Source organism: Eubalaena glacialis, chromosome 4 (genome assembly GCF_028564815.1).
Source record: "Eubalaena glacialis isolate mEubGla1 chromosome 4, mEubGla1.1.hap2.+ XY, whole genome shotgun sequence".
In the NCBI taxonomy this organism is placed as follows: domain Eukaryota; kingdom Metazoa; phylum Chordata; class Mammalia; order Artiodactyla; family Balaenidae; genus Eubalaena; species Eubalaena glacialis.
This window is the reverse complement of record NC_083719.1, coordinates 30,926,560-30,952,219: the sequence shown is the minus strand read 5'-3', so window position 1 is coordinate 30,952,219 and position 25,660 is coordinate 30,926,560. Positions and strand designations below refer to the sequence as shown.

Genomic DNA, 25,660 nt, shown 5'->3' with positions numbered 1-25,660 from the left:
ATGGAACCATTTATAGCAACTTGATTCATAATACCTAGAAACTGGAAGCAACCCAAATGTCTATCAACTGGTGAACAGATAAGCTGTCTGTTGTATATTCATACAAGAGACTACTACACAACAATAAAAAGGGGGAAACACTACTGATAGAGGCAACAACAAAATCAGAACAGTGGTTGTCTGGGGGTCAGGAGAAAGGAATGACTGCAAAGTAACTAGAAGGAACTCTCTGGGATAATGAAAATGCTCTATAACTTGACTGTGGTGGTGGTGGTTAATATGACTATGCATTTCTCAAAACTCGCAGTACTGTACACTTGAAAGGATGAATTCTGGTGGGTGTATGTAAATTATACCTGAATAAATGTGAGTTTTCAGAAGTTCATTAAAAGCAATAAAGACCTGAATTAAAATGGTAAGAAATTAGTAACGTGGATTGATTTAAGAGATTCTCACAGATTGTAGCAAAAATAAATAAATAAATAAATAAAAAGATAAAGAGAACTGGGTCAAAAAGAAGAAAAGGGAAATGGAGAAGAAATAACAGAACTGAATAGCCAGGACTCTTAAAAAGGAAATCAGGACAGATAATAGCTTCAACAGTAGTCTGAATTTTTAGAGGTACAATCCAATCTTATGAGATTAACAAAATCTTAGTAATGGGAAGTAATACATTAAAGATAATTTGTGAGTCTGTGTACTGAAATTCCTTCTTGTTAAAACAGTACTAAGATAATAAGAGCTAATATTTACAGTGCTTTACTAAGCACCAAGCATTGTGCCACACATTTTGCATATATTATCCATTAATCATTACTACAACCCAAAGAAATGGAATTATTCATTCTATTTTGCAGGGAAATAAAACAAGGGTCAAAGTGATTAAACTTGCCTAGTCACACAGAAAATGAACTGGTCAAAGCATAATTCAAATGCAGACTTGGGGCTTCCCTGCTGGTGCAGTGGTTAAGAATCCACCTGCCAATGCAGGGGACACGGGTTCGAGCCCTGGTCCAGGAAGATCCCACATGCCACGGAGCAACTAAGCCCGTGCGCCACAACTACTGAGCCTGCGCTCTAGAGCTCGCGAGCCACGAGTACCGAAGCCCGCAAGCCTAGAGCCCGTGCTCCGCAACAAGAGAAGCCACCACAGTGAGAAGCCTGCGCACCGGAATGAAGAGCAGCCCCTGCTAGACGCAACTAGAGAAAACCTGTGCGCAGCAACAAAGACCCAACACAGCCAAAAATAAATAAATAAAATAAATAAATTTATAAAAAATTCAGACTTATATGACATGGAATCCATGTTCTTACCCATCATGCACATGGACCCTAGACTAATACTTAGTTGTAGAACTGAATTTTACATAAATCAGTCTGCTATGGAAAAGAAAGCAGGGGGAAAAATACTTCAATGGAAGTCTGGGAGAGTAATGAAATTTCCTTCCATCTCCACTATAACTGACAGTTATGACACAAGTTCAGCCACTTAAGCAGAGAATCATGCCCAATGGCTACAGCAATGACTCACCCATTCTTATTTCTAGTAATAGAAATTTTTAAATTTCTGAAACTAGGATTCACTCAGGAAGATGAAATACTGGGTAAAGGTTTTGTTGTTTTTTTTTCCTTTGAACTCTGGAACTATTTAATCAAAAGAAGAAACTAACAGATATATGCCAAAGACTACAAATGCCATTTCAAAAAGTAGAAATTTACAGCTCACTGGCAGTCAATTTTAACATAAAGTGAACAGAAATCATAAGATGCAATAAAATTCTCGAATCAGTTACCTTGAGATTCCATGTCCTATTTTTTGTTTTTTAAACAGCTAAACATATCAACCTGAGACCTGAAGCCCAATGCATCATGATGCAGAGCCAGAGATTTCAAAAACTGCCTGTTCTTTATTTGCCCTGAACTAATATGGTTTAAGCCAAAATTTTTTAATTTTCCAGGAAAAGAAATCTTTATGCTTCCTTTCTTTTTGAAAAAAAAAAAAATAGGTACATCCTGATGAAAATGTTTTTTTATTCCACACAAGAAATTTTTGGAGAAAAGGATGAAAAGATTCCATTATTCATTGCTTATTTAATGAATAATAAGTTCCTACTATATGCCAGGCACTATTCCAGGTGTTGGAATACAAGTAAAATATAAAAAACAGATGATCATTTCCGATAATGATAAGTGCTATAAAGAAAACAAACCAGAACAATGCATAGAGTGGGTGGCGGTAGAGAGATTGGGAGATAAGCTACTTTTTTTTTTTTTAACATCTTTATTGGAGAATAATTGCTTTACAATGGTATGTTAGTTTCTGCTTTATAACAAAGTGAATCACCTATACATATACATATATCCCCATATCTCGTCCCTCTTGCGTCTCCCTCCCTCCCACCCTCCCTATCCCACCCCTCAAGGTGGTCACAAAGCACCGAGCTGATCTCCCTGTGCTATGCGGTTGCTTCCCACTAGCTATCTATTTTATATTTGGTAGTGTATATATGTCCATGCCACTCTCTCACTTTGTCCCAGCTTACCCTTCCCCCTCCCCATATCCTCAAGTCCATTCTCTAGTAGGTCTGTGTCTTTATTCCCGCCTTGCCTCTAGGTTCTTCGTGACCATTTTTTTTTTTTTTTTTAGATTCCATATATATGTGTTAGCATATGGTATTTGTTTTTCTCTTTCTGACTTACTTCACTCTGTATGACAGACTCTAGCTCCATCCACCTCACTACAAATAACTCAATTTCGTTTCTTTTTATGGCTGAGTAATATTCCATTGTGTATATGTGCCACATCTTCTTTATCCATTCATCTGTCGATCGACACTTAGGTTGCTTCCATGTCCTGGCTATTGTAAATAGAGCTGCAATGAACATTGTGGTACATGACTCTTGCTGAATTACGGTTTTCTCACGTATATGCCCAGTAGTGGGATTGCTGGGTCATATGGTAGTTCTATTTTTAGTTTTGTAAGGAACCGCCATACTGTTCTCCATAGTGGCTGCACCAATTTACATTCCCACCAACAGTGCAAGAGGGTTCCCTTTTCTCCACACCCTCTCCAGCATTTATTGTTTCTAGATTTTTTGATGATGGCCATTCTGACCGGTGTGAGATGACATCTCATTGTAGTTTTGATTTGCATTTCTCTAATGATTAATGACATTGAGCATTCTTTCATGTGTTTGTTGGCAATCTGTATATCTTCTTTGGAGAAATGTCTATTTAGGTCTTCTGGCCATTTTTGGATTGGGTTGTTTGTTTTTTTGATATTGAGCTGCATGAGCTGCTTGTAAATTTTGGAGATTAATCCTTTGTCAGTTGCTTCATTTGCAAATATTTTCTCCCATTCTGAGGGTTGTCTTTTCATCTTGTTTATGGTTTCCTTTGCTGTGCAAAAGCTTTTAAGTTTCATTAGGTCCCATTTGTTTATTTGTGTTTTTATTTCCATTTCTCTAGGAGCTGGGTCAAAAAGGATCTTACTGTGATGTATGTCACAGAGTGTTCTGCCTATGTTTTCCTCTAAGAGTTTGATACTGTCTGGCCTTACATTTAGGTCTTTAATCCATTTTGAGTTTATTTTTGTGTATGGTGTTAGGGAGTGTTCTAATTTCATTCTTCTACATGTAGCTGTCCAGTTTTCCCAGCACCACTTATTGAAGAGGCTGTCTTTTCTCCACTGTATATTCTTGCCTCCTTTATCAAAGATAAGGTGATCATATGTATGTGGGTTTATCTCTGGGCTTTCTATCCTGTATGCAGAAAATTATAAGACACTAATAAAAGAAATCAAAGATGATACAAATAGATGGAGAGATATACCATGTTCTTGGATTGGAAGAATCAACATTGTGAAAATGATTATACTACCCAAAGCAATCTACAGATTCAATGCAATCCCTATCAAACTACCACTGGCATTTTTCACAGAACTAAAACAAAATACTTCACAGTTTGTATGGAAACACGAAAGACCCCAAATAGCCAAAGCAATCTTGAGAAAGAAAAACGGAGCCGGAGCAATCAGGCTCCCTGAGTTCAGACTATACTACAAAGCTACAGTAATCAAGACAGTATGGTACTGGCACAAAAACAGAAATATAGATCAATGGAACAGGATAAGCTACTTTTCACAGGATTATTAGGGAAGGTCTCTTTGAAGAGCTGACATCTGAGCTGAGACAGAACTCAAGAGGTCACTGGTTTTCAGTTAATGAAACAAAATACACAAACTATGCAACTTGATGACAGTTATAGAGGGTAACAGAAACCCAGGAAATTAAGCAAAAAAAAAAAAAAAAAATCCTTAAGCTTATATAAATTTACAATGAAAATATCAAAGGAGAAAATATATTCAGGTATATAGTATATATATATATCAAAGAATATTAACTGTGCTTTCCCACACACCTTTCACCTCATATTAAAGCTTTCTGGTGATGCACATGATCCCACACCGACTTCCATACCGATCATGTCAACAACCTTCTTTCTAATTAGTAAACCACAAGAAAGTTCTGTCATCCTTAGGACTATCCTGACATACCAAGAATGACTTGTGATTTAATTAACCTACTAACTTTACAAATGAAGTTACCTTCTAACTTTTTCTTTCCTATTGATGATATCCAAGATTAGCTGCAAACAAAAAAAAGCTTGCTATGCAAAACTGAAGTAGCTAGATGGATTTGATATTATACTTTTCTTCTCAAGTAGAGCCTAATTAATGATGCCACTGATCAGTGACATCTATGGGAAAAAAGTCATATTTGGCCTTATGGTTACTTACCCTAAAAGTTGCAAAATCTAATAGTTTTGAAAATAATATTACTATGGAAACTCATAAAGTGAGTTTACCAATTCATTAATAATTATAAAAAGTTCAATCAAAAATATTTTGTCATTAACTTAATTCAATTAATGAGCTATTGGCCAGGAGAAATGAGACAGTTACAATGATATGATTACTGAAATTTATATAACTCTGCTTCTTTACACATTAACTCATACACAAATCATGATTCCAGTTTTATAAGAGGAACCTTTATCCATCTTCAGTTTCTTTTTCACAACTGATAACATGAAAAACAAAAGAAAGCATAAATGCCTGAAAAAAAACACTACTCTATCACACAATTATGTTAAATATTATGCTGCATAAGTATCAGCTGTAAACTAATTTTAAAAACTTTACCTAAAAGCTAAAATAGCATTACTTCAGTTATCTGGCAAAGGCAGTAAATAAAGTGTTAAAATAAGTAAGGCTTACCGATAAATGAACTTAAGCAAACACACACACCACACCCTTGACTATTTCTGATGGCACTTACTCTAAATGGTTTTAATCCCTCTGTGCCTATGCATAACATAGTGATTAATGGCACAAACTCCACAATTAGAATGCATGCATTCAAATCTCTGTTCTATCACTTACTGTATAATCTTGGGCTAATTAATTTTTTTTTTTTTTGATTTATTTATTTATTTATGGCTGTGTTGGGTCTTCATTTCTGTGCGAGGGCTTTCTCCAGTTGCGGCAAGCGGGGACCACTCTTCATCGCGGTGCGCGGGCCTCTCACTATCGCGGCCTCTCTTGTTGCGGAGCACAGGCTCCAGATGCGCAGGCTCAGTAATTGTGGCTCACGGGCCCAGTTGCTCCGTGGCATGTGGGATCTTCCCAGACCAGGTCTCAAACCCGTGTCCCCTGCATTGGCAGGCAGACTCTCAACCACTGCACCACCAGGGAAGCCCGGGCTAATTAATTTTTAAGCCTCCATTTCCACACTGTCAAAGGGAGATAATAAACGTACCTATGACATAAGGCAGTTAGGAGAATTAACTGATATTAAGAATTTAGCCAGGCTCAATAAATGTTAGCTATGATAATGATACACAATATTACTATTAGGTAAACAGAACATATCTTTGTCCTCTAGCCAAAAAAAAAACTTATCTCTGTATTAAATAAGTAATATACACACCTCGTATCTAAAACTCAAAATATATAAAAGGGTAAATAATAACACATTTTCCTTCCACCTTGGTCTCCCAGATAATCAGTTCTTCTCCCTATAGACGACTAGTCTCCCAGATAATCAGTTCTTCTCCCTATAGATGACTAGTGTTATTGGTTTCTTGTGTACCTTTCCAAGAATATTTAATGCATATATAAGCAAATAGTCTATATTATTTTTTCCAAGCTTTTTAAAAAACTATGTACTATTCCATACTGTGCTTTTTTAACTCAATACATTTTGAAGACTGTTCCACAACTGAACCCTTTCTCAATGCCTTAGGTAGTGCATTTAATTTCAGTAATAATACCTTCCTTTTGATGGGAAAGTATTTTAGAGACCACTTTGTGATGATAAATAATTTTATTATATTATTATTTAACTGAGTATGAACACATAACTAGGCTCCTTTTACTAACAACTCTTACAAGAGTATAGATTTGCAATGAATTTAAAAGAAAACACTGATCAGGACTTCCCTGGTAGTGCAGTGGTTAAGAATCCACCTGACAATGCAGGGGACACGGGTTCGAGCCCTGGTCTGGGAAGATCCCACATGCGGCAGAGCAACTAAGCCCATGCGCCACAACTACTGAGCCTGCGCTCTAGAGCCCGCGAGCCACAACTACTGAGCCCGTGCACCACAACTACTGACGCCCACACACCTAGAGCCCATGCTCCGCAACAAAAGAAGCCCGCGCACAGCAACGAAGACCCAATGCAGTCAAAAATAAATAAAAAGAAATTTTAAAAAAGTAAACACTTATCACTCCACTCCCACAGGAATGATTATCATCAAAAAAACAAAAATAACAAATGCTGGTGAGGGAATTCCCTGGCGGTCCAATGGTTAGGGCTCTGTGCTCTCACTGCCAAGGGCCTGGGTTCGATCCCTGGTTGGGGAACTAAGATCTCATGAGCCACGTGGTACAGTGGGGCGGGGGGATGTGGAATTGTTGGTGAGAATTTAAGAGAAACTGGAACCCTTATATATTGCTTGTGGGAATGTAAAATGGTATAACCACTTTGGAAAACAGCTTTCAAGTTATTAATATGTTAAACATAAATTTACTATATGACCTAGCAATTTGCAGTTTAGGTTAAAAGAGATGGAAACATATGTCCAAAGACTTGTACACAAATGTTCAAGCAGCATTATTCATAATAGCCAAGAAGTGGAAACAACCCAAATGTCCACCAAATGGTGAATGGATAAACAAAATATGCCATATATATATATATATATATATATATGCCATATGCCACCTATCTATCTATCTATCTATCTAAAACAGAATACTAGTCAACCATAAAAAGGAACAAAAGTCCTGATGTATGCTACAACATGGGTGAACCTCATAAATACTATGTTAAGGGAAAGAAGCCAGACACAAGAGACCACATATTGTATGATTCCATTTATATGAGACATCCAGAAAAAGCACACCTATAAAGCAGAGTAGTGGTTGCCTAAGGCCGGAGGTAGAAATGGAGAGTGACCACAAATGGGAATGAAGTTTGTTTTGGGGTGATGACAATTAGATTGTGGTCATGGTTGCACAACCCTGTAAGTTTACTCAAAACTCCTGAACTGCACGCTTAAAATGAGTGAATTTTATGGTATATAAATTAAACTCAATAAAGTGATTTTTTTAAAGCAAATACTAAAACAAAATAACCAATGAAATTCAAATTAATTTTAAGATGCTGTTTGCTGACACAACACTATAAAGAATGAAACAACTTCTTTATTGTGAGACAAACTGATTATATCCCTCTGCCACAGTCCTTTAATCGGCCATCAGCTGAACAAGTTAATGAATACCTGTTGCCTGCACTAGCACAGGCCTATTTTGCTGTGTTACAGCGATGATCCAGTCTTCCCACCAAGTGTCTCTATTATAACTACTATGAAAACTTTGTTCATACAACACTTTATGACAAAACAGGCTTTCACTTGGCATTTTGAAGGGTGTCTCTGCTCCCTTCTCACGAGGCCATGGCAACTGAAAGTGAACGGAGCATTTGAGCCCAGGTGATTTTAAACACAAAGGTAAACAAACCCAGGCATTAGCATTGTGCCAAATGGTTATCAAAATGAAAAAAACAGAATTTCTAAATTAATAAAAAGAATTCATGAGCCCCTGAAAATATGCCCATAAACCCCCGTCTGAGAAACCTGTAATGTGCCAAGTCTCAGAATTTACTGCAGTATGCAGGGCTGAGTGACCTCACGCTGAACAGTCAGAGTTGAGCAGTTCCAGTGAGTGTCTATTCACAGAATGCTTTGGGAAGACAGTCTCCATAATGCATGGCCCAAAACAACTGTGTTTTCAGTTATGGATCTTTGGTGGACTTCTGAAGTGGAAACTTATTTTAACATTTATATGAATAGCGATTTTAAAGCAACAAACACCTAATGAAAAATAGTAGCATTCATCCACTTGAAAAGGCTGAACATCTGACACAAACGATGAACAAACTACTGAAAACCATTATCATATAGTAATTAAACCTGCAAAAAAATTTCTCAAAAGTGAATGTAAGTACACAGCCACTTAAATCAATACTTACTATGTATGAAATTGTGTTACATCTGACTAAAAAACACTTTATTGACTAAATTATCCCAGAACTTAAAGCAAGAACCACGCTTATAAGTTTCCAAACTAATGATTAACTTGTTAGTCTGTTAGCAGACCAGAAGATCAGAGTAGAGGAATATAATTTATTTTCAACAATTAAAAAAAATTCATTCTATATGTCCCACTGAGTTTCTCTTTTACTTTTGCATATCGAATACAGGCAATCCTTGCTTTGCATGGTTCTGATATGCATGAATTTCAGTCGTCATGCTTTAGATAAATAATACCAGGCCCCAACAACATGGTTCAGCTTTCAGTTACTATGGTATATTAACTGTGAGTAACTGCATAAAGTACAAATTTTGCTACTAGCCCTTCAGTCCAAAAATCACTATATAAATAGCAGCTGTGCATCCTGATCAATGACCAATCACACCACTTCCTCCAAAATCTGTCCCTGATTGGTCACTGTGCATGTGTTACTCAGTTCATGCACAGATAGCAAAGCACATAATTGTGTTGCCTCCCTTGTCTCCCACAGATAAACCCATGTGACATTTCACAAAACGGATAATCGAAAGACGGTTATTTGACAATGTCAACATTTTTAAATGTGCACAAAAGGCATTTCATTTCTTGCTATCTATTCTTGAGAAACACGCAATTTACACATATGCCCAATGCAGTATAGAGGCAATCATTTCATCATTTATTCAGAATAGTGAAAAAGTGGCCATAACCCAAGTCCATCAAGGGGAGAATAGCTAATCAGCGTAGTGGTTTTCAAAGTATGTTCTCAGATCAGGTACGCCAGTAGCATGTGGGAACTTGTTAGAGATGCAAATTCTTGGCCACACCAGACCTAAAGAATTGGAAACTCTAAAGGTAAGGTATAGCATTTAATATTTTAACAAGCCCTTCAGATGGTTCTGATGCCTATTAAAGTTTTAAAACCACTTAACTATGGTAAATTATACATAGTATGCTATGTAGCGCTTAGAAAGAATATAGTAGTATACATGTAGTCTTATTAAAAATCTCCAAGCGATATTGTGAGTGAGAAAAAAATTATGGAATAACAATGATCTGATGTAATTTATGAAAATAAATATAGAATACACAGTTTTTTGATAGATACATTTGATATTTGTTGATAACTGCATGGAAAAACCTCAAAAAATATACACCATAATGAAAACAGTGATGAAACCTGAGAAAAAGATTAAAATGAAGATGATAAAGGAAGAACTTTAGTTTTATCTGAAATGTTTTAATTTCTATATGAAAACGTTACTTATGTAGTACTTGATGAATTAAAGTGTTTTTAAAAAGAAAAGAATAGAGAGTATTTAGTCATTTTTAAAAGGGCTGAGATAAGATATTCTTATTTTGGGCTACTTAAGTGATCCAAAACTACTCAATATTTAATGACAAGTTTTACTTCATCTACATTTTTTTTTTTTTGCATAGAGGATACAACCAAAGGGTTTGTGATCCCAAGGATTCTAATTCTTAAACCTATATATATATAATTATTAAGAATCTATAAGGAAACATAAAGAAAGTAAAAAGTGACTAGCAGATTGTATCAGAGAAAATGTGGTACTGATTTTCACTAAATGACAAAGGAAGACTTTAGAAACCAGAGATCCATAAATCTAATATTGATACTGGGTAAAAGTCCAAACAAGTTACTAAACAGACTTCAAAATACCAAAAATGAAAGATGCATCAAAAAGAAGTTGAACAACAAAAGAAAAGCATTTTTTTAAATTTGATTTTTATACTGGTGGATCAAGGAAACATTTAACATCAGTCTTTTCAAGGCGGCCCAGGAGAGTGAGAATGAGGCTAAGAATATTACAGCATCAGAGTCCTTTGGAGAAATTCATCAGAGGTGCCCCAAATCCAGAATACCTTACCTCAGTCTCACCCATAAATTTAGAACTTCTGCCTCCCCTCCTGAATGGCTATGGGGGTCCTTTGTGTGTGAATACCTCTTTGAAACCCACTTACTCATCATAATGTTGCCTCTTGAATATCACCCAAATTCTGACATCTGCTATTACAGGTGAGGAGATAGTCTGAAAACAGTATAATGTGTTTTTATATCTTTAAGACAGTTAACAAATTCCCTCAAGTTTTCTAGGTAGATGATATAGAAATAATGTAGATGGGTGACAAAAAAGTTATGGAAGAGTTTAGCTGAGTAATTGGTATGCATGGATTCTCATATGAGTGAACCACTTAATCTAAAAAGTTGTTTAACAGATCAATGTCAAAACAAAGAAAGGTTTCTAATGGCATACTAAAGTCTGACTCTTGCCGTATTTAACAAGTTATCAATTGAATGAGAACTTATTGCACATTTATCAAATTTGCAATTGGCAAAACCCAAGGGTCTGATGATTAATATATTGGATGTCAGAATCAAAAACTGGAACAATGAGCTAATAAAATACAGAGAATGATATTGAAAGCAAAAAAGAAAAAGAAAACAAGTAAATACCTGCACTGCATTTTTTTCCTTATTTAAAAATTTAATTTAAATTTATTATTATATAATACAGACATACCACACACACAAATAAATTTAACAAAGATCATTTGTGGCCTGTAAGGCCTAAAACACTATCTGACCCTTTACAGAAAATGTTTGCCAACTCCTGGTCTTGACTAGTAAGTCTTCCTCAAAAATATGTTCTATCTTTGAATTTGAGTATAAAAATCAAAGACATTAAGTAAACATTCTGTAATATTAAATTTAAATTGGAATGGCGATACAGATTAACAATTCTGAAATTATTTCACATGTATACTGGGGTTAAACAAATATATAAATGGATGGGAGGTAGAAGTGAGGTTTCTCCCTGGAGGAAAGTGTAAGTTTCCAAGACAGAAGAAGAGGGAAGGCTAGAATGAATCAATGTGTACTGGATTAGAGTCAGAGACTTCAGTATGGACTCATGTTTAGCTTAATATAAATGCAAAAGGATACAGAAACAATTACACATATAGCGCATACATAGGTTAGTACACAGGCATAAACTTCCTAGCTCTGTTGAGAAGGCCTTAGAAGCAGTGACACCCCAGGGGCAACAAGCACAGGAAGAGCCTAGATCCTTTTTTTCTGATATCATTCTCCAAAGAAATATGACTAATTCTAGCACAGGGGTAAAGAAAATATGAGTTTGGAACATCTCATAGTACCCAAAAGTAAGGAAGTATAAACAAACAGACAAACAAAAAGGCATGTCAAAGAAAAGAACACAAGAGGCAAACTGAAAGAGCTCACAATGGCCACAGCTCAGTACTGACTTATAATTCAAGGTATAAATAAATAGAAATGAATAAATAAACAAACAAACAGTCTTCCTTGCAGAAGAATTCCAAGTAGTTTATGTAATTAGCACCCCCTCCAGGAAGTAGAGCTTAATTTTTCCACTCTACCAAGTGTGAGCAACATTTGTTGACTTGCTTCCAAAGAATGGCGTATGGAAAGGGGAGGAAAAAGTAACTCTATAGTGAAGAAACCTTAAAAACATGATAGCATGTACCCCTGATATGTGATAAGAAGGGCACTTCACCTCTGTGATATTCAGCCCAAAAACCCACAGCCTCAGTCTAACCATGAGAAAAACGCCATTAAAAAATAAGTCAGGACTTCCCTGGTGGTGCGGTGGTTAAGAGTCCGCCCGCCAATGCAGGGGACACGGGTTCGGGCCCTGGTCCGGGAGGATCCCACATGCCGCGGAGCGGCTAAGCCCGTGCATCACAGCTGATGAGCCTGTGCTCTGGAGTCCACGAGCCACGGCTGCTGAGCCTGTGTGCCGCAACTACTGGGGCCCGCGCGCCTGGAGCCCGTGCTCCGCAACGGGAGAGGCCGCCGCAATGAGGAGCCCGCGCCCCACGACGAGGAGTAGCCCCCGCTCGCAACAACTAGAGAAAGCCCGCGCAGCAATAAAGACATAACGCAGCCAAAAAAAATAAATAAAGTTTAAAAAAATAATAATAATAAGTCAAGGGATATTCTACAAAATACCTGACCGATACACCTCGCAACTGTCAAGTCATGAAAATCAAAGAACGACTGAGAAACTATCATAAACCAGAGGAGACTAAACAGACATGAAGACTAAATGTAATGTAATATCTTGGAAGGGATATTAGTTTATAAAAAAAGTAAAATCCAAATAAAGTTTGGCGTTTAGCTAATGATTATGTACCAATGTTGGTTTAATTATCAGAAATGTAACGTGACATGGTAATGTAAGATGTTAACAATAGGAGAAACTGGGTTAGGGGCATACCTGAACTCTGGACTATCTGTACATCTTTTTAGTAAATTAAAAAATATTCAGAAATTTAAAGTTTACTAAAATTTTGAAATGGAAATGTCAATATGATTAAGCACACACACACGTATCTATATTTTTCACCTCTTTCCACTGAAAAGGTCAAGAAGTAATGATACCCCAATATCAATGAACATGTGTAGCATCCAGAATTGGTCTCTGAATACCATTCCCACTAACAAAACAGGTGTTTGTGGGGAAATGCTCACTCTGGGACCTGGAAAGGCATGTACTGGGAAGCCTACAACATGTTGTTCCAGAAAATAAGTAAGCTTTTAAAGACTAATGAGGTCATGTCAAAACTACATAGCAATCAGGGACTCCCAATGGCCAAATCTGGGACACTTTAAACATCAAAAAGAATAATGACTGGGACTTCCCTGATGGCACAGTTGTTAAGAATCTGCCCGCCAATGCAGGGGACATGGGTTCAATCCCTGGTCCGGGGAGATCCCACATGCCGCGGAGCAACTAAGCCCATGCACCACAACTATTGAGCCTGCACTCTAGAGCCCAAGAGCCACAACTACTGAGCCTGCACACCACAACCACTGAAGCCCGCATGCCTAGAGCCCGTGTTCTGCAACAAGAGAACCCACTGCAATGAGAAGCCTGCGCATGGCAACAAAGAGTAGCCCCCGCTCTCCACAACTAGAGAAAGCCTGAGTGCAGCAACGAAGACCCAATGCAGCCAAAAATAAATTAAAAAATTTTTAAAAAAAGAAGAATGACTGCAATTGACTGAAACACATGAAAATTTTAAAATCATAAATACCAGTAATCAAAAAGAAAAAGCAAAAATATTTTTAAAAAAACTATCACCACGAATAACAGCAACAACTCATTTATCAACACCAACCCGTAAGCTAAAAATGAGTAATAAAAGGGAAATAAGTAAGCATTTATCCTGACTCTGGGGTAGGAACTGTATTTCAGGGGAACCAAATAACATCAGGCATGAGGAAAAGTACTTCTCTTAGAAGAATGCCAGCAAGTACAAGTAGATGAAACAACAGAATTAGAAAACCACTATCTTGCAGCCCTCGATGAAATAAATGATTCAGGTATGAATAATCAATGGATGCTAAACTTATTAAGTGAAAGGATGAATAGAATCTGGATATTTACATGGTACCAAGGTATTTTCCCCCCAAAGTTCTTGCCTATCTCAAGTATGTAATATTAACTTTACAGTGGAGGAATCAGATGTCCCAACTTACTCCAGAGATCAGTCTTAATTGCTAGTCACTAATAGTGACAACAACCAGACAACACATGCCATCTGATGTGAAACAATATGGATTATAATCAAGCCTTTGGATCTTCTATAGGAAATACTGGAGATAAAGAAACAACTTAAATAATACCAAAAGGAAGCAATTAGAAAATCAGGAAGGAAGAATCTCATAGAGGACAACTATACCTGTCTGTTTAACAAAGTTTTGGGAAAGAAAATGGTTAAGGAAGGGTCAGTGTAGATTAAAAGAGATGTAAGAGAGATACAAAATAGATGTGATGTGTATTACTTGATTGGATCCATGTCTGACAAACCAGCATTAAAACACATTTTCAGGGACTTCCCTGGTGGTCCACTGGGTAGGACTCCATGCTCCCAATGCAGGGGGATGAGTTTGATCCCTGGTCAGGGAACTAGATCCCACATGCATGCTGCAACTAAGTCCACATGCTTCAACTAAAGATCCTGCCTGCCGCAACTAAGACCCAGCACAGCCAAAATAAATAATAAAATAAATAAATAATTTTTTTTAAAAAAGAACACATTTTGAGGGCAAATGGGGAAATTTAAATACAGAATGTTTATTAGAAATATTAAGGAATTCTGAAGAATTTTGTTAAAAATAATAATGGAACTACATTTATATAAGAAAGCATCTATCTTTCTCAAAGATAACACATTGAAGTATTTCAAAGTGAAAGGTGTGTCTGCCTTTATTTTTCTTATATTATAGTTGATTTATAATATTTTATTAGTTTCAGGTGTGCAACAGAGCAATTCAATAATTTTATAGATTATACTCCATTTAAAGTTACTGCAAACTAATGGCTATATTTCCTTATGCTGTACAATATATCTTTGTTGCTTATTTATTTTATACATAGTAGTTTGTATCTCCTTAATCCTATACCCCTATCCTGCCCCTCTCCCCTTCCCTCTCCCCATTGGTAACCACTGGTTTATTCTCTCTATCTGTGAGTCTGTTTCTGTTTTGTTACATACAAACAGTGTCTTTACTTTTAAATAATTCAAAAATGAGATGAAGCAAATAAAGAAAAATATTTATAACTTAAATCTAGGTAAACGGTAGATGGCTATCATACTAATCCCTCTGCTTTTCTCTTCATACTAATCCCTCTGCTTTTCTCTCCATTTGAAATCTTTTTTACAGTAAAAAGGGAATTATAGATGAATATGTAAATAGATATAAAATACACACTGAGTCACAAAAACATCATAAAAAACAGAGTCACATTACTTTGAGATTAGGGGCAAGTGATGGCAAAGTTAAATAGTTCTCCTGATTTAAAGGAGTAACATTCACATAATGTTTGCAATATTAGAGTTTTATATTAATTTTATATGACTTGTCAAGAATCCTATTTCTTCCCATCTATCTAATCTTTGATAGCTCACAATTACATATAGGATGCAACAATTTAATTACAGAAGAGAAAATAAGCTTATTCTTGGTTTTTTCTGCATTTTCAATTACAGCAGTGTAGCAAATGACACAGTTTAGTGAATAATAGAGCACTGGCTTGAGACTCATGAGATATGTATTCCATTCAGAGCTGATCATTGATATAGCACTGGATAGTCCTGAACAAGTCACCTTATAGTTGTAAAGGTAGAAGGAGAGCACAATCCCTATATGAATCAAGAGACTATCTATCATGTGGGGAAAAGGGATATAAACAACATATTTTAAGTACATTTTTAAAAGGTCATCATGGGGCTTCCCTGGTGGTGCAGTGGTTAAGAATCCGCCTGCCAATGCAGGGGACACGCGTCCGAGCCCTGGTCCGGGAAGATCCCACATGCTGCAGAGCAACTAAGCCCGTGCGCCGCAACTACTGAGCCTGTGCTCTAGAGCCCACGAGCCACAACTACTGAGCCCGTGACCCATAACTATTGAAGCCCATGTGCCTAGAGCCCATCCACGACAACAAGAGAAGCCACCACAATGAGAAGCCCGAGCACTGCAACGAAGAGTAGCCCCCGCTTGCCGCAACTAGAGAAAGCTTGCACACAGCAACGAAGACCCAACATAGCCAAAAATAAATAAATAAAATAAATAAATTTATTTAAAAAAAAGGTCATCATACTAACTCAAGATAAATGTCACTATTTTAAATCATAAGACCTATTTTAAATATAGCCATCATTGGAGATACTCAGTTTTTTTTTTTCCTTTCAATTGATCATATATCTGTTAAGATCTATTTAGGGAATTCTCAAATCTTTACTACTAGATAGCTTAAGAGTTATGACTTCAAACTTTACAAATCAATAATGATTTGTAGAACACTGACCAGAGCCACTTTAGTCAGCAAGGTTATTTTGCTAGATAACTATATAACTGCCAGAGAAATTTGAGGTCTGACTCAATTCTGATCCACATAAGACAGACATTTATTATGTAAATATCTATTGGCAAGTAAGCACAAACAATTCATATGATCTATTCTGCAGGCTTGAGAAAAATCCCAGCATCTCGTTTAGATGCTCCAACCACCACTTTCACAAAAGGTTCACTGGAAGCAAACGCTCAACAGTCCAGAGATAGGAACTTTCTCCATATAGTTGATGAAACCCAGAGTTTACAAGTGGAGATTAAACAAAACCCTTAAGAGTTCAGGTTGAAGGCAAAACTAGATTTACACCCCATTCATGCAAGAGTAAGAAATTGAGTCAGAGTAATTTCAGCTAATCCACATATCTTGAATATTTTTAAATCTCATCATTGAAAGCTCATTTCCAACATACATTATGCAAGTTAACAAGATAGTTTCACCAATAAAATCCATTTCTGATATCCAATATGCTGAAAGATCAACGATGGTCAAAAGTAGAAATAAGAGGGTGGCTTATGGTAGCAACATGTAAAGTCCTTTATAATATAATGCTAGCTGACCATACCTGCACAGTGCAGCACCAACTAGCACTTGGCTTAACATATGTTGTACACACATATATAATATTACACAGTATTTAATGAAGTGTTTTAAAATAAACTAGGCAAGGTAACAATTTCTAAATTAAAATATTTTTTAAAAAACAACAAAAGATGGAAAATGTCTTTAAAAAATAAATTAATGAAACTAAAGGAAATTTACTAAAGAAAAGAAACATAAAAGGTACACTTCACTTTCATCTGAATAACCAATGTAGTATATAGTCATGTAAACTTATTGTATTTTGGTAAAAATCATCATAAATGGAATTCAAATAACAAGAGACTCTGTCTTCAAATATGAAGGTATTAAGTTGCATAATACATACCATTCACAGGGCTGAAGGGATCGAAATGCCTTAAAAGAAGCATCCATTCCAGCAAAATCCCAAAACTTAACATCATAGTCATATCCTCCAGTCACCAAACGGGCACCTGAGGGATCCAGACCCAAGGCAGAAACCTGGTTTAAAAAAAAGAAAAAAATGGAGAAAAGCTACTTATTGTCTATTATAACCCCATTTCCTTTCTCTAACCCTACCTCCTACCTTACAGGCACTGTAAATACAGATCACCACTGTTGTTACTTGTGAAAAGTGAAAATGGAAAGCACCTTCTATATTATGTGGCTTTGTTATTAGGAGTATTATTTCTTTGAAATACAAGAAAATATTTTAGTTTAATCTAATCACTAACTTCATCCCAACTTATCTACTGTGTACTCAGAATAGCTGTCATTTTCCCTTTCTCTATGTTCTTTCCCCCGCCCCCCTCCCATTCCAAGGCAGGGTATGTGGCCTACTGGGGGAACTAGGAGGAGGCTGCAGCTCGTTTTGGCTTTTATGTCAAAAAGTCCAGACTCTTAGAAAAAGGAAATGCCCTAGAACAGACAGTCATCCTTAGAAGCAGAGGAGGAGTCTTCCTTCCTAACCCCTCGGATTAGAAAGAGATTCTGGAAACAGAATGGTTCTGCTGGCTTGTGCTAAGAAGTAGTAAGTGCTCAGATTAGAAATTGCTGTGTCTGTTAGGAGAGAGTAACCACCCTCTTCTAGTTTTTGATCCAATTAGGACATCTGACAGTGAAGGGGGCACTATTGATAATGACATTGGGGCAATAAGCATAAACCAGAACTGGCCCAAGTAAACTGGGATGTATCAACTGGGAACAGAGGCTGCCTCAGAAAAGAATTGAGTGTATAGGGAGGGTGGGAGGGAGGGAGACGCAAGAGGGAAGAGATATGGGGACGTATGTATATGTATAACTGATTCAATTTGTTATAAAGCAGAAACTAACATACCATTGTAAAGCAATTACACTCCAATAAAGATGTTTAAAAAAATTAAAAAAATAAAAAAAAAGAATAGCTGTCATACGATAAACTAAGTTGCTTTAGTATATAAGTAGAAATCTTACAAACAATTCAGCTTTTTCAATAAACAATCTTGAGGAAAACTTTTAAGATTGTTTGACTATCACTAAATGAATAACACATGAATCTAAATTCCCAAAATGAGTAATGCCAATAGGAACCATAAATCTATTTAACAAAATAAAGCAAAGTAGAAATTATTATCTTGTGCATTTGGCTAATTGTTTAGTCACCTTATACAATTATTTTTAAAGCTGAATTTGTAAGTAACTAACCACATTATAATATCACTTATACTGGTTCCATAAAATATTTGCTTTCCCTGTGAACTTTTCAAGGTTTACTTCACATACAAATATCCAATGTGTAACTCACTGTTCTTGAGCTACATTTATCATTCTTGTCAAAGTGGTTAGTCCCTGGATCTACTGACCTCTCAGAAGGAAAGACTGCATTAGAAATATTAAATGTGATTATCATATACATGAGACAGTAAAAGGATCATAGTTTTATATAAAGAAAGGCACTATAAATCAATCCTCCAAATAGACTTGAAATGTTAATTAAATATAACAGAATTACTGCAATCAAAACCAGATACTGACAAAATAATTTATACTCATTTCAATTACTACCTGTGAATACTGATTTCAGAATATAATGGAATTATATACAAATAAAACGAATAACTTGTTATATGTTTAAATTAGATATGTACCCTAAATGGGTTAAAGAAGGCATACAAATGAGAGCTATCATTTGAATGCCTGAACAATATGTCTTAAAACAATCAAAAATAAAACTAAATAAACAGTAGTTTTTAAAGTCTAAGAAGTGACTTGCTACCACCAACTACAAACTTACTTGCCTCCATGCCCACTCTATCCTTCTTCCCTCCTGTGAAAATTAAAGAGGTGTCCCTCCTCCTGATAAAGCTAACCCCACCAGTGTTCATCTCCCTACAATGTAATTTGAAATTGCAAATTCATTTGTGACTTGTCTATTCTATTCCTGTACTCCCCTCAAGAGTGTAAATTCTGCTCCTACCCCATGACCACCAGTGTGGAGCCACAGGGGCCGAGGCCCTGAATCAGGGTGGAAGGAATGGTGACCAGCTGCAGGCATCCTCACTGTTCTGGGGAAAAGGACAGTGTTGTTTGCAACCTGCAGTTTCCAACTTCCTGGTGGTCATTTGGACTTCAGGCTAAACTGGGAAGAATGTGCCCAAAGGGAAACCTGGGGAGAAGCAGTTCTTTACCTAAAAAACATTCACCGTTGTGAATTCTTTTTTTTTTTTTCACTGTGCTGCGCGGCATGCAGGATCTTAGTTCCCCAACCAAGGATCAAAACCGTGCCCCCCGGCAGTGTAAGTGCAGAGTCCTAACCACTGGACTGCCAGGAATTTCCCTGTTGTGAATTCTTTCACTGAGGAAGAGAATTACCATTATGTCACTATATTAATGAAAAAAGAAATGGATGTGATTCATAATTTAGAACCAAAAAATGTAGAACCTAAAAAAAAATGAAAGTAGGAAGTGTATTCCTTGGGAAGAATTTCCTGTACTGGACCAGCTTTTCTGGGCATTAGGTTGTTTAAAGGAACAAGGCTATGATCCTTCTCTGGATCATCTGGTAGGATACAAAGGAAATGATCTCTTAAGTGGCCAAGAAGATTCTTTGATTTTTTTAAAAAAAGACAAAATAAGGTCTGGCTAAGGAATGGAAAATATCTAATTTCAGAAAAACTCCCATTTTATCTAAAAAGTTCCAAAAGATTGCCAGTTTATTTGCAAATTCTTAATATACCCACCACCTTTTCAGCCTTTTCTTGTGAAAATTTTCCTAGGATATGTGACTGCATTATATTCAGACACAGAATATGTGATAATTGTTGAGAATATGGTTAATCTGCTTTCTATATCTCCCTGTGATATTTACTGTGCAGTTCATCAGCAGCACCTTACACAGAATAGAGTGCAATAGAATTTGCCTTAGCATTTTAGTTCAAATAGAAATTCTAATTCAAATACTAACACAGTAAGCCTATGGCAGAATTTATGATGTTTGTTGATTTTCCTCCTCTTTTCTTTTATTTAAAAAAATGGGAGTAGGGGGCAGTAATATACTGTGACAGTCCTTGCTAGAGGCAACAACTAGAGAGAACAGGACAGGCCATTAGGGTATATTTCCCAGGTTTGTGATTGAGAATTCAAACCAAGAGAAGTGAGACAAACCTCTAGGATCTGTATCTTATCATGAACAGGCCATGTAATTTTGGATTTCTCCCTTAATCTCTCTGAGATCCAGTGCCTTTACATGTAAAATGAGGAGATTAGAATACAGCAGTGGTTCTCAAAGTGTGATCTGGAGGATCCACAAGACCCTTTCAAGTGTACTCAAGATCAAAGCTATTTTTACAATACTAAGACATCAGTTGCCTTTTTTTCAGCGGCTACAGGATGTGTGATATTGTAAAAGATTGAATGCAAAAAAGCAGGTATGATAAATCCAGCCCTCTTCTATTAAGCCAGACATTAAAGAGATTTGCAAAACTGTGAAATAATATCACTCTCCTCATTAATGGGTTTTTTTGCTTTCAAAAAAGTAATTTTTCATAAAAATTATTTATGTTAGCATGTATCACTTTTTCTTATTTGTAAATGAGTTAAAAACTCTAAAAACTAGAAGAAAAAAAAAGAGTGTAAATTCCATGTGGACAAAGACCATCCTTGTGCCCAGCACAGTGCCTGGCACAAATCTGACACTTAATAAATAACCCTTTTAAAAAAGGAAGGAGGACTGTAAATAAAATAAACACATACAAAACAAACAGCTATGCAGTTTGACAAATATGAGATCAATTACCCTCTCTCAGGAAAGAACAGGATAAACAACAAAGTTCACTTTTTATTATCTAAGGACAGAAGAAAGATGGCAAAGAAGAAAGGGCAAAGTGACAAAATGAGATTTTCAATGCTAGCATTCTTAAGTGTCAGGATCTTGGACTTCCCTGGTGGCTCAGTGGTTAAGAATCCACCTGCCATTGCAAGGGACATGGGTTCAATTCCTGGTCCAGGAAGGTCCCACATGCTGCAGAGCAACTAACCCCATGCGCCACAGCTACTGAGCCTGTGCTCTAGAGCCAGCGAGCCACAGTTACTGAGCCCACGTGCCACAACCACTGAAGGCCGTGCGCCTAGAGCCCATGCTCTGCAACAAGAGAAGCCACCACAATGAGAAGCCCGCGCACCGCAACGAAGAGTAGCTCCCGCTCGCCGCAACTAGAGAACGCCCGCGCGCAGCAACGAAGACCCAATGCAGCCAAAAATAAATAAATAAACAAACAAATAAATAAAGTATCAGGATCTCTGTGGCTGCTTTTACACTCCATTTATTATCCACCAAAAGGATATGAAAGGTAATGAGTAACATAAAAAACAGAGCTCTGGTGGAGCTTCAAGATGGCGGAAGAGTAAAATGCGGAGATCACCTTCCTCCCCACACATACATCAGAAATACATCTACATGTGGAACAACTCCTACAGAACACCTACTGAACGCTGGCAGAAGACCTCAGACCTCCCAAAAGGCAAGAAACTCCCCACGTACCTGGGTAGGGCAAAAAAAAAAAAAAAAGAAAAAACAGAGACAAAAGAATAGGGACGGGACCTGCACCAGTGGGAGGGAGCTGTGAAGGAGGAAAGGTTTCCACACACTAGGAAGCCCCTTCACTGGCAGAGACAGGGGGGTGGCGGAGTGGGGAAGCTTCGGAGCCACAGAGGAGAGCGCAGCCACAGGGGTGCGGAGGGCAAAGCGGAGAGATTCCCGCACAGAGGATCGGTGCCGACCCGCACTCACCAGCCCGAGAGGCTTTTCTGCTCACCCGTCGGGGCGGGCGGGGGCTGGGAGCCGAGGCTCTGGCTTCGGAGGTCGGATCCCAGGGAGAGGACTGCGGTTGGCTGCGTGAACACAGCCTGAAGGGGGCTAGTGCGCCACGGCTAGCCGGGAGGGAGTCCGGGAAAAAGTCTGGACCTGCCAAAGAGACAAGAGAATTTTTCCTGCCTCTTTGTTTCCTGCTGCACTAGGAGAGGGGATTAAAAGCTCTGCTTAAAGGAGCTCCAGAGACGGGCTGGCGCCCGCGACTACCATCACAAACCCCAGAGACAGGCATGAGACACTAAGGCTGCTGCTGCAGCCACCAAGAACCCTGTGAGCAAGCACAGGTCACTCTCCACACCTCCCCTCCCGGGAGCCTATGCAGCCCGCCACTGCCAGAGTGCCATAATCCAGGAACAACTTCCCCGGGAGAACGCACGGCGCACATCAGGCTGGTGGAACGTCACGCCGGCCCCTGCCGCCGCAGGCTCGCCCGGCATTCCGTGCCCCTCCCTCCCGCCGGCCTGAGTGACAGAGTCCCCGAATCAGCGGCTCCTTTAAACCCATCCTGTCTGAGCGAAGAACAGACGCCCTCAGGCGACCTACACACAGAGGCGGGTCCAAATCCAAAGCTGAACCCCGGGAGCTGTGCGAACAAAGAAGAGAAAGGGAAATCTCTCCCAGCAGCCTCAGGAGCAGCGGATTAAATCTCCACAATCAACTTGATGTACCCTACATCGGTGGAATACCTGAATAGACAACGAATCATCCCAAATTGAGGAGGTGGACTTTGGGAGCAATGATATATATATATTTTTCCCTTTTTCTCTTTTTGTGAGTGTGTATGTGTATGCTTCTGTGTGAGATTTCGTCTGTATAGCTTTGCTTTTACCATTTGTCCTAGGGTTCAGTCTGTCCCTTTTTTTTGTTTGTTTTTTGTTTTTTAATTATTTAAAAACATTTTTTTCTTAATAATTATTTTTTATTTTCTAACTTTATTTTATTTTATCTTTCTCTTCCTTTCTTTTTTTTCTCCCTTTTATTCTGAGCCGTGTGGAGGACAGGCTCTTGGTGCTCCAGCCAGGCGTCAGGGCTATGCCACTGAGGTGGGAGAGCCAAGTTCAGGACACTGGTCCACAAGAGACCTCCCAGCTCCACGTAATATCAAAAGGCGAAAATCTCCCAGAGATCTCCATCTCAATGCCAAGACCCTGCTCCACTCAACGACCAGCAAGCTACACTGCAGGACACCCCATGCAAAACAACTAGCAAGACAGGAACACAAACCCATCCATTAGCAGAGAGGCTGCCTAAAATCATAATAAGGCCACAGACAACCCAAAACACACCACCAGACGTGGACCTGCCCACCAGAAAGACAAGATCCAGCCTCATCCACTGGAACACAGGCACTAGTCCCCTCCACCAGGAAGCCTACACAACCCCCTGAACTAACCTTAGCCACTGGGGACAGACACCAAAAACAACGGAAACTACAAACCTGCAGCCTGCAAAAAGGAGACTCCAAACACAGTAAGTTAAGCAAAATGAGAAGACAGAGAAAAACACAGCAGATGAAGGAGCAAGGCAAAAACTCACCAGACCTAACAAATGAAGAGGAAATAGGCAGTCTACCTAAAAAAGAATTCAGAATAACAATAGTAAAGATGATGCAAAATCTTGGAAATAGAATGGAGAAAATACAAGAAATGTTTCACAAGGACCTAGAAGAACTAAAGAGCAAACAAACAGTGATGAACAACACAATAAATGAAATTAAAAATTCTCTAGAAGGGATCAATAGCAGAATAACTGATGCAGAACGGATAAGTGACCTGGAAGATAAAATAGTGGAAATAACTACTGCAGAGCAGAATAAAGAAAAAAAAATGAAAAGAACTGAGGACAGTCTCAGAGACCTCTGGGACAACATTAAACACACCAAAATTCGAATTATAGGGGTCCGAGAAGAAGAAGAGAAAAAGAAAGGGACTGAGAAAATATTTGAAGAGATTATAGTTGAAAACTTCCCTAATATGGGAAAGGAAACACTTAATCAAGTCCAGGAAGCACAGAGAGTCCCATACAGGATAAATCCAAGGAGAAGCATGCCAAGACACATATTAATCAAACTATCAAAAATTAAATACAAAAAAAAAAATTAAAAGCAGCAAGGGAAAAACAACAAATAACACACAAGGGAATCCCCATAAGGTTAAGAGCTGATCTCTCAGCAGAAACTCTGCAAGCCAGAAGGCAGTGGCAGGACATACTTAAAGTGATGAAGGAGAAAAACCTACAACCAAGATTACTCTACCCAGCAAGGATCTCATTCAGATTTGATGGAGAAATTAAAACCTTTACAGAAAAGCAAAACTTAAGAGCATTCAGCACCACCAAATCAGCTTTACAACAAATGCTAAAGGAACTTCTCTAGGCAAGAAACACAAGAGAAGGAAAACACCTACAATAACAAACCCAAAAGAATTAAGAAAATGGGAATAGGAACATACATATCGATAATTACGTTAAATGTAAATGGATTAAATGCTCCAACCAAAAGACGTAGACTGGCTAAATGGGTACAAAAACAAGACCTGTACATACGCTGTCTACAAGAGACCCACTTCAGACATAGGGACACATACAGTCTGAAAGTGAGGGGATGGAAAAAGATATTCCATGCAAATGGAAATCAAAAGAAAGCTGGAGTAGCAATTCTCATATCAGACAAAATAGACTTTAAAATAAAGACTATTACAAGAGACAAAGAAGGACACTCCATAATGATCAAGGGATCGATCCAAGAAGAAGATATAACAATTGTAAATATTTATGCACCCAACATAGGAGCACCTCAATACATAAGGCAAATACTAACAGCCATAAAAGGGGAAATCGACAGTAACACAATCATAGTAGGGGACTTTAACACCCCACTTTCACCAATGGACAGATCATCCAAAATGAAAATAAATAAGGAAACACAAGCTTTAAATGATACATTAAACAAGATGGACTTAATTGATATTTATAGGACATTCCATCCAAAAACAGCAGAATACACATTCTTCTCAAGTGCTCATGGAACATTCTCCAGGATACATCATATCTTGGGTCATAAATCAAGCCTTGGTAAATCTAAGAAAATTGAAATCGTATCAAGTACCTTTTCCGACCACAACGCTATTAGACTAGATATCAATTACAGGAAAAAATCTGTAAAAAATACAAGCACATGGAGGCTAAACAATACA

At 37.8% G+C, this 25,660-nt stretch overlaps 1 protein-coding gene and 1 pseudogene across 2 annotated transcripts in view; one reads left to right on the top strand and one right to left on the bottom strand.

Annotated features, from left to right (window-relative positions):
• Positions 1-25,660, bottom strand: part of WDR70 (WD repeat domain 70) — a 316,512-nt gene that overhangs the window by 227,508 nt on the left and 63,344 nt on the right. For both annotated transcript variants that reach the window (XM_061187724.1, XM_061187725.1), the window contains exon 7: positions 17,487-17,620. In XM_061187724.1, coding sequence (XP_061043707.1) covers positions 17,487-17,620 — 134 coding nt within the window. The remainder of the gene's footprint in view (positions 1-17,486; positions 17,621-25,660) is intronic.
• LOC133089497 (nucleotide triphosphate diphosphatase NUDT15-like) lies at positions 19,578-20,243 on the top strand (annotated as a pseudogene).